The sequence below is a fragment of the Eucalyptus grandis genome, chromosome 6 (genome assembly GCF_016545825.1).
Source record: "Eucalyptus grandis isolate ANBG69807.140 chromosome 6, ASM1654582v1, whole genome shotgun sequence".
NCBI lineage: Eukaryota > Viridiplantae > Streptophyta > Magnoliopsida > Myrtales > Myrtaceae > Eucalyptus > Eucalyptus grandis.
This window is the reverse complement of record NC_052617.1, coordinates 3,820,054-3,830,519: the sequence shown is the minus strand read 5'-3', so window position 1 is coordinate 3,830,519 and position 10,466 is coordinate 3,820,054. Positions and strand designations below refer to the sequence as shown.

At 42.9% G+C, this 10,466-nt stretch overlaps 1 protein-coding gene across 1 annotated transcript; it reads left to right on the top strand.

Moving 5' to 3' along the window:
• The first annotated feature begins 5,680 nt into the window (after positions 1 to 5,680).
• Positions 5,681 to 9,301, top strand: LOC104448059 (receptor-like protein kinase 7). The gene is made up of 2 exons (XM_010061839.3): positions 5,681 to 8,410; positions 8,578 to 9,301. The coding sequence occupies exons 1-2, from the start codon at positions 5,851 to 5,853 to the stop codon at positions 8,973 to 8,975; spliced, it is 2,958 nt and encodes a 985-aa protein (XP_010060141.2). The 5' UTR covers positions 5,681 to 5,850; the 3' UTR covers positions 8,976 to 9,301.
• The last annotated feature ends 1,165 nt before the right edge of the window (positions 9,302 to 10,466 follow it).

Sequence of the window (10,466 nt, the reverse complement as noted above, 5' to 3'; positions counted from 1 at the left end):
TAATCGAGGGGGAATCGTGGAAAAGAATGGCCTATGCGATGATACCATCAATTTATGAAGCAATTTGGATATGATTGAAGTTAATTTTTGAATTATATGAGTAGACCGTCCTTCATTTTTATGAAACGGCAGCATAATATATCAAGTAATATAAGCGTCTCACGATACCTTTTTCTCTAAATAGAAGTGTGTAGACTGCCAAAACTAGTCTTATGGTCCTTCTCCAAGATCACTTGTTGGATGCCTTGGAGAAAAGCCAAATTGCCTAATCGACGTCAAAATCTTTTGGAAGATCGGTATATGTTTTATGGAGGTACTGCCTTGTTATGTAATTTATTTCCCTCAAATCTCCATCAAATTGAACCGCTTTACCTTTGGTTTTTTTCCCCTATCTCCCACCTCAGTCCGCATAAAAGAGAGAATCCTGGTTCTCGATTTGGCCATTTCAAGTTTCAATCCTCCTTTTCCTTTTCTCTATGACAAAAGTCCATTTTAGACAAACAAATGGCTCTCGAGAGAAATGAAACGTCCTACTAATCTCACAAATTAAGATGCGAGCCAAATTTTGAGTTAGTGGCTAGAAAAAAGAGGTCCTTAAATTGATCAGGCCAAATGCCAAAAGATGCATGAACATATACAACAGAAATTGTTGATCGGAAACACTAATTTTTCATTTGGGCCAAAAAAGAACTCGATTCAAGAAATGTAACTCTTTCAATTTGGGGATTGCTCATTTTTTCTCTCTTTTCCTGCCAAAAGTGGATGACTTTTTTATTCGGAAAACTCAATAACACTGTTGTTGTTTTTTTTTTTTCGGTAAAAGGTAAGAACAATAACATTGTTGTTTTGTTCACTAGAAATAACACAATTTTATCTTGTCGATGTGTCCATTGTGACATGTCGGTATCGTCGCCACGTCAACATTTCAAATTAGCTTGTAAGGATAACATGATTCGATACGATTATTTGGCAAACTCGAAATTGGCATGAAATCAACATGCTCGAGTGTTTCATACGTTACATTTTTCAGTAATATGGCTTGACATGGTTACAAATTCGAGTATGATGGGTTGATACAAATGGCCAGCCCTAATAGACAAAAAGCCTGAAAGCGAGTCTCTTAAATGAGAGTTCGTGCATATATTGTTTTGAGCAGTTTTAAAAAGCGAGGGTACTCCCCACTTACTCTCTAGTCCCACCCTCGTTCACTACTTTGTCTCTTTGACCAAGAAACGGGTCCCGTTCCCTTTGATTTTTCTACGCACCTACAAAGTAGCATGACCTATGTGGTGAGAAACTGCCGCTTTTTAACTGTCAAGTCAATTTACCTGACTTTATGCAAACAGATATGATAAGATAAGAAAAAGTTTTAAAGAAGCAACCCCGTGTGCCATCATTACTATGTCCCTTGGTGATACGTCTTTAGTCTCGTGAACGAGTGTTGAACGATACGCATCATCATTTTCAATATGAAAAAAAGAGAGAATGAAATGGAAAGAGAATTCTGGTTTTTACATTTGGAGGTCAAGATAGCTTTTTGATTCTGGCCCACCATTCCTTTTATTGAATGTTAGTTTCTTTCCCTATGTCTAAAAAGGCTTTTATTGACACCAAAAAAATGTCCAAGTATTCAGTCGACATTCTCGGGCATTTGATCCTAATCTCTTTAAGTATTTAATCTAGAGCATTAAAAAGGGGAAATGTGGTCTCTTATCGTCATGTGGAAACATAACAAATGGCATGTCATTAAGGATGACCTTGGAGTGGGAAAAAATAAAAAATAAACGACGCGAAAACTCAACGGATAGAGAGATCGAATGAAATAAACATTTAATGTTCAGTCACTGCGGGGCAAAAGGGAGAACAAACAAAAGGGGAAAAAGTAGGAAACAAAGACGAGGGCATAAGATTCATGTTCACATTTCTTTGATGCGGGGACATGATGGGCAAATCTTGTCCTACCTCGTGTACCAATTACATGTCGGCGAGACGCGGTGCTACCCAAGTATCCAGCTCGAACCAAAGGCATCATTCCCGCAAATCGCTTTTAGCAATAATCGGCACGGCATTTCCTTGACAATTTCAGCTCTCGTACCGGACCCAAAAGGAATTATAAAGGCTTAACGCGTAATTATAACAGCTCTTCGTAGATGGATTACATTAAAGGATCATTAGCCGATCGAATTCGCAGAAATCAACCACTGAGATCGGGACGGGCGTTTGCGCACCACGCGATCCTGTCGGGAGCCGGGGACAAATCTCGCTTCACGGCATTATCCACGTGCTCCTGCATCGTGTGGCTCTTATTCTAGTCAACGTCGGCGGCTGGGACGTTCCCATGCATCGCCGACACCTTCACCGTCGATCAAAATATAATATACATATGTATGTATACACATATTATTTTTAATATATGTGTGCGTTCTAATGGAGCATTATCGATGCCGCCAAAGCTATTTGTTGGGCCATGATCGAGCTTTTGCTATCAACACTCTAATATTTTATTTATGTTGAAAAAAAAGCTCTCACGTCTTTCCTCTTTTCAGAGGTGCACAAATCTCTTGATGCACTTTCTAGATTCATGAATATGCCCCTTTTTATCTTTTCAATCTAGATCAGAACCTCCAATAGTCTTAATTCCCGGCACTAGGAAGGCCCACTAATCTGTAATTATGATGCATGGTTAGAGCACTCGCCCGCTTTTGAGCAGTAGTTGAAGCATCCATCACTATGCTGGTGTGCTAAATGTGAGAATTGAGTGAATGTCCAAAGTGAGAGTCTAGAATGTGCAAGTTGATTTCGTGACATGTCCGGTCCGAGAACATATCAAGCCAATTGTACAAATAAGTGGAGAATAAGGAAAGAAAAGAAAAGGCATTGGTGCTTATGAAGAATAACAAGATTCAAAGAGATAAAAGAGGCTCTCTTTTTTTTTTTTTTTTGATTTTATAGCTACATTAATACCTCCTCAACCCATTTTCTTACATGACACAAATGATAGTCGTACCAAAAAGAAAAGCATAAATATCACAAAAAATGTTTTAGAATGTTTTATGGACAAAATTTGGAAATTTTTGTTGTGGGGTTAACCTAGAAAACGTATGCCTTGGTTTGAGTCAATGGACCGACCATTGATTATGGGATCTGAAATCGATTGCATCCATTTCCTCCCCCAAAATGATGACGTGGGCCACGTCCACCTTCGGGGTCTTGTGAGTGGGTCTTGTGAACCATAAGACGAAAAGCTTCCTTCGTTCCCCTTCGTTGGGCTCCAATAATTTCATGCCCGGCACGGCATTAATTAGTGCTTTTTTCCGCCGTATTTTTTTTTTTTTAAATTCCGATAACCGTCGTAAACAAAACAACCTATTTGATCCTCTAAAGCTCATCGTGTTCTCAAATAAAAATGACATAAAAAACCCATAAAACTTTAAAAAATATATAATTTTGGGGTCATGTGTAAATTTCAATTACTAAACTATATTTTCCATGCGATCAACTCGATATGGAAATTGTTAGACCAAGAAAATACAAACATAAATTACAGATGTTGCCACTTGAACCTAACCGGTATGGTCACGGGTGGAGGAGAGGACTAAGCAATTGTAGTAAAGAAACAAATAAGATCGGAATTTCCACCATCGTGATGATTTAAATCGAACTTTTATAACCGGAAAATATGGATTAAAAAGAAAGAGAAAAGGTCAGGATATATCTCCAGCCCCATAAAAGAATATCGTGGAAAGCGGACGCGTGGACGGTGCCGATGAGGCGGAACCGTGCGCGCACTATAAATTACCGAAGGAAGTTTCCAACGACAGCGCATGTCCTCCCTGGAGACAAATCCACTACAGAACGAAAACGCTGTACACTTCGACTTTGGACTTAAGTAGTACGATTTCATTATTGCTCCGCTTGAACTAGCAGCCAAAAAGACGAGGGAATCTATTGTGTTATCAAATGCAAGCTTGGCACGGACTTGATTTTTTTTTAGGGGTGATCGGTTCCGGTTTCGGTTCGGTCCGATTTTAAGGTGGAACCGGAAACTAGACCGGGAGAACCGATTCTTAATTTTGGGAATCGTGAACCGGACCGTTTAGTCTTAGGACTGAGAACCGAACCGAATTATCGGTTCCAGTCCGATCCGGTCCGGTCCAATAGAATCGATACTTTCTTTCTTTTACTAAAGAACGACCATTCACTAAAGAACGATCATACTTCGAACCAATCAATCTAATTCGATTTCTGGGCGGTCTAATAAAACTACTCACACATGTTTCCACGTGCAAAATATTCAAACTTTAACTTGTGTGAATATCAATTATAGTTTATGTGTTTCACACTTAATTTTAAGCATAAAAGCCATAAACAATTTGAGTAAAATTTATGCTTGGCTTAGGTTTTATAGACAATCTTTCTTTTATGCTTTGAATGTTTAGTTGATGTCAGACTCTTTGAAACTCGAAGTGCCTTGTCGTTTGCAAGTGAGGGGAGCATGAGAGAGAGTGTGAGCATGAAGAACTCCTAGAACCTTGTCCCAATAAGTTTTCAAAGAGTTTTAAAACTAACAAATAAGTTTTCAAAGAGTTTTACCTCAATTCTTGGCCACATAAGAGTTGTTATATAATATTCATATATTATATGTGTTTATATATTTCATATATAATAAATTTGGTCCGGTTCGGTTCTGGTTCCCACCTGGAATTGGCAATCGGACCGCCAACCGTGGGAACCGCCCAAAACCGGCTGGTCCAGTCCGGTCTGATCTGGTCCCGATTCGGGCAGTTTTTGTTGCACACCCATAATTTTCTTTTTCTTTTTGTTGGTCTTTCAGCATTTTGATTAGTAGCTCTCTTTATTTTGTAACTACGGTCGGAGCTTGATAAGGAAATCTTCTCGCCTTGGATTCCAGACCTAATTTGAATTATTATTAATTTGAGAGGGAAGAGAATGTTTGATATGTCGTGACCATTTATTAATAAATGGTGATATGTATGTGATGGACATTCAGTAGATATTTTATTTTAAATGATTGATTACATGACAATATACATTTAACCCACCTATTATTGAACCAACAGATTCGTGGCGAGTCAATCATTAGCCCTGTGAATGGGATGGTACGAGATCTCGATAGTAATGCGAATTGATAGAGTTAACTATAAAGTTAGAAAAGAGAGTTAGGGAATTTCTTTGTATAATCTCATGTTTAACAATGAATAATATGTCGGCTTAATTATAGGCTTGATGCCATTACTATATATGCAACTTATATCCATTAAGATATGTATTGCTAAATGGAGAGATTCGCATAATCTTGAAAGATACAGAAAATCAATAAGGAGTATTTTGATTATTTCTATATAAGAAAATATCCTAATTAGATTGCGATTGTTAATACCCCATTTATCGCGAGGGATGCCCTTTTATATGAATTGCACACATAGCCGTTGACAATTGGAAAGCAGTTCTTCCAAAAATTATTGATGTAAATGTAAAACGTCGAGTAGGAGACGAGAACCGTAGCGGGCTTCGTTGGCCCCGGAAACGGGAAACAGGGAGAGTATCTCGCGCGGGCTTTCACCTGCGTTTTTAACCGTCGTGTATGAACGGGCCGGCGGTGGGAAAAGCTAAGGCATGATAAGATCAATCGATCAATCATGCGCGATGCCACTGCGCGAACAGGTCCCCACCACCATCCCCTCTCGCCAGCACTTAAAAATGGCCGCCTGACTTTGATTTCTTTCCACACTTCCCTCGGACAGATAATCGCCACTCCTCCTCCGCCGCCGCCGGACCGGACGAACCTCCTCCTCCTCCTCCTCCCCCTCCCCTCCTCCGGCCGCCGCCATGTCCTTCGCCTACCTCGCTCCCCTGCCCCTCCTCCTCTGCTTCCTCTATCTCTTCTCTCCCGCCAGATCCGACCAGCTTCACACCCTGCTCGACCTATCCGGCGCCCTCCAGTCCGCCAGCCCGGACGTGTTCTCTTCGTGGACGTCGACCACGCCCGCCTGCAACTTCACCGGCGTCGCCTGCGACGCAGCCGGCTCCGTCGTCTCCATCGACCTCTCCAGCCAGCAGCTGACCGGCGTCCTCCCCCTGGACTCCATCTGCACGTTGCCGTCCCTGGAGAGGCTGGCGTTCGGCGGCAACTCGCTTCATGGACCCATCTCCAATGGCCTCAACAACTGCGTGAAGCTGCAGTACTTGGACCTCGGCTACAATTTCTTCGCCGGCGCCTTCCCGGAGATACCCGCCCTCGCCGAGCTGCGATATCTCTCCGTGAACGGAAGCAATCTCAACAGGACGTTCCCGTGGGGCTCGCTCAAGAACACGACCAACTTGGTCTACTTGAGCGTCGGTGACAACCCCTTCGACGGCACTCCGTTTCCTGTGGAAGTTCTTGATCTTCACGAGTTGGAGTGGCTCCACATGACGAATTGCAACATCCGGGGCGAAATCCCGCGCGGCATAGGGAGGCTCAACAAGCTCATCAATTTGGAGCTCTCGACCAACAACATCACCGGCGAAATTCCAGCGGAGATTGGGAACTTGACCAACCTGTGGCAGCTCGAGCTGTGGGAAAACGGGTTGACCGGAAAGCTTCCAGTCGGGTTGAGGAACTTGACGAAGCTCGAGAATTTCGACGCTTCCCTGAATAATCTGGAAGGCGATTTGTCTGAATTGAGATTCTTGAGGAACTTGGTGACTCTGCAGCTATTCATGAATAATTTTCAGGGCCAAATCCCAGCCGAGTTCGGCGAGTTTGAGCGGCTTGTGAACTTGTCGCTCTACACGAATAGATTGACCGGCCCCGTGCCCGAAAAGCTTGGCTCATGGGCGGAGTTCGATTACATCGACGTGTCGGACAATCTCTTGACCGGGTCGATTCCGCCAGATATGTGCAAGCGGGGGACCATGAGCGAGCTCCTTATGCTGCAGAACAGGCTGACTGGGGAAATCCCTGCGACTTATGCGAATTGCTCGACGCTGACTCGGTTCCGCGTCAGCAACAACTCACTCTCCGGCGCCGTGCCTGGCGGCATCTGGGGCTTGCCCAATTTGAACATCATTGATGTCGCCATGAATCAGCTCGATGGTCCTATCACATCTGACATAGGAAATGCAAAGTCTCTGGGGCAGTTGTTCGTTTACAAAAACCGCCTATCGGGAGAATTACCGGAGGAAATCTCGAAGGTTGAATCTTTGGTCGCAATCGATTTGAGCGACAATCAGTTCTCGGGGAGAATTCCGTCGAAAATCGGTGACCTGAAACATCTGAGCAGCCTTCACATGCAGAACAATATGTTCTCTGGCTCCATACCGGATTCGTTAGGCTCGTGTGACTCACTCAGTGACCTTGACGTGGCTAACAATTCGCTTTCTGGCAAAATCCCGCCGTCCCTCGGGTCTATACCAGTACTCAACTCCCTTGATCTATCGGATAACCATCTCTCTGGTCAAATTCCCTCGAGTCTATCCTCTTTGAAATTGAGCTTTCTTGATCTGTCGAACAACCAGTTAACTGGTCAGATTCCCCTGTCTCTGTCGATCGAAGCTTACAACGGCAGCTTCTCTGGCAACCCTGGACTCTGCAGCTCCACCATCACCTCCTTCCGGCGATGCTCGCCGGAAACCGGCACGTCCAAGGATATCCGAACCCTCATAATCTGCCTCGTTGTAGTCGTGGTTCTCCTATCACTGTCCCTTGCTTGCTATGTCCGTGTATATAAGAGGGAAAAGGATCAAGAAAGGTCGCTAAAGGAAGAATCTTGGGATGTGAAGTCATTCCAAGTGCTGACCTTTACTGAGGATGAGATACTTGATGCCATCAAGGAAGAGAATGTCATAGGAAAGGGCGCTTCGGGGAACGTCTACAGAGTTGTGCTCAACAACGGCAGAGAACTTGCCGTCAAGCACATTTGGAATACGGACTCTGGCAGCGGCAGCGGAGGAGGGTGGAGGAAGAGCCGGACCACAAGCCCGATGCTCGGGAAGCGGAGTGAGAAGTCGCGGGAGTTCGACGCCGAGGTGGAGACCCTGAGCTCAATCAGGCACGTGAACGTGGTAAAACTGTACTGCAGTATCACGAGCGAGGACTCAAGCTTGCTTGTCTATGAGTACATGCCAAACGGGAGCTTGTGGGACCAGCTCCACACGTGCCGGAAGACGGAGCTCGACTGGGAGACAAGGTACGAGATAGCCGTCGGAGCAGCCAGGGGATTGGAGTACCTGCATCACGGGTGCGAGAGGCCGGTGATTCACAGGGATGTGAAGTCCAGTAACATTTTGCTGGACGAGTTCTTGAAGCCTAGGATTGCTGATTTTGGGCTTGCCAAGATCGTTCAGGCCAATAGCAGCAACGATTCAACTCATGTTATTGCAGGAACACACGGTTACATTGCTCCTGGTAAGAAAATGTCATTCTTATTCATCTTTTCGGTAGATCTTGATCAAATCAAGAATGTGCAGAGATAAAATATTTGAACTAGGAATGGTTAATTACTGAAACTCTGTAGAACTAGTTGTGATTCCAGTTTCGATTTTTAACCGTTGAGACTGTTTTGAATCTTGCAGAATATGGTTACACGTACAAGGTGAATGAGAAGAGCGACGTCTACAGCTTCGGGGTGGTGCTAATGGAGCTTGTGATAGGAAAGAGGCCAATCGAACCGGAGTACGGGGAGAACAGGGACATAGTGAACTGGGTCTCGAGCAAGTTGAAGACGAGGCAAGACGTGTTTGGCATCGTGGACTCGAGAATCCCGGAGCCGTTCAAGGAAGAGGCCATCAACGTGTTGAGGATTGCCATCCTCTGCACGACGAAACTCCCGAACCTGAGGCCCTCGATGAGGAGCGTGGTTCAGATGCTGGAGGACGCGGAACCATGCAATTTGGTCCGCGTGGTCGTTGAGAAAGACGGCGACGGGAAGGCAGAAGTCGCCGACAGCAAGAAGATCAAGCCAGAGCCATGAGAGCCTTGGGTCAAATCACTTAGGAACATAATTGGAAAACCTTGGGAATTTTAAACCCAGATATAGCACAAGGTGCCAGTATTAGTTCTGAGGTCACTTGTAACATAACATAACATAGTTCCATAAGTAAGAGCTTCCCCCAATAAGTCTCTCCTCAATGAGTGAGAGCTTGGAGTTCATGTGCAAGTAGGTTTTTGAGTGAGATCTTCTGCCTCTTCCTTCTGTAGAATATATTACTTATGTAAGTCATATGAAGATAGTTGTTTTGGCAGAACAGTGATCAGAAATGCTAGATGAATAGTACGATGAAACCTTCTTTTGGAACATGTTGGAGGACTTGAGTACGATCTATTTCTCTGCATTAAACAAGCGGAATCCATTCTGATGCCGATCGACATACAAGGTCCTCGATGCTTGAAGATCAGTCCATGCTAAAAACACTAATTTGATGGTCTGTGCTGAGTCTTTTGAGATGCTTGGCTAGGAGCAAATAGAAGGAAACACTCAAGATCAGGAACCACCTGAATCAGACCAAATCGGTCAATTCTGGGTGGTTCTCGGAGGCATCGATTTGGCTTCCGGTTCCAAATGTCAACATCTATCGCTGCCGTAGATTACCGCTGTGCTCTTCGACCTTGTTCGGAAAGATTCTAGGACTAGGTGGTCGTTTCCACAAATTGAGAATCGGACCAGTCCGGTTCATGATTCCAGAGTGAGAATCAGCTCACTTGGGAACCAATTACCCTAGTTAAGGGTGTAAGTGATTTGTTTCGGTCTGGTCTTTTTGGAAAATCGAATCAATAAGGAAATTCACTAAATCGAATCGAAATATGATCCGAACCGAAATCCCGATTCGATTTGATTCAGTTCGGTTTTGTATTTCGGTTTTTACTTTTGTTTTAGTTTTAAATTTTTTTTTGCTATTATATATTATAAGATTAATTTTCCAATTAGAATGTCTTTTGCCCGCCAAGATAAAAACTTCATTGGTTTTCATAAGAATTTCATATTTTTTTAATTAGGTAAAAAATAAATTCAATATGCCGCTATTACTTTTCCAAATGAAAACAATTCTGCTAATGCTACCACGTGGAAATAAATAAAATGCAATATTAAATTCTGCAGCAATTCAATTACCTCAATAGTAGCATTTTACTTAATCTTTTATCACTTTAAAAGACACCAAAATCCTTATATTTTGCATGAAATCTAATGTAACATATACACCTATAATAGATAATGAAGGCTTGAGAACATAATACATGGTTGCGTACTTTGTATTATGAATTCACATAATAGGCTTGGAGAAGAATTGGCCTTTCATATCTATGCGGATATGATTAAAAATATCAATGGTATCAATAAATGAATTTTAATTATGAATAAGATGAATGAATTTTATATTAACTTAATTTACCAATTGTGAATTAGACAAATTACGAAATGGTGGAATGGTCTAAAATTAGTGAAACAAATGTTAAGAGTCCAAAC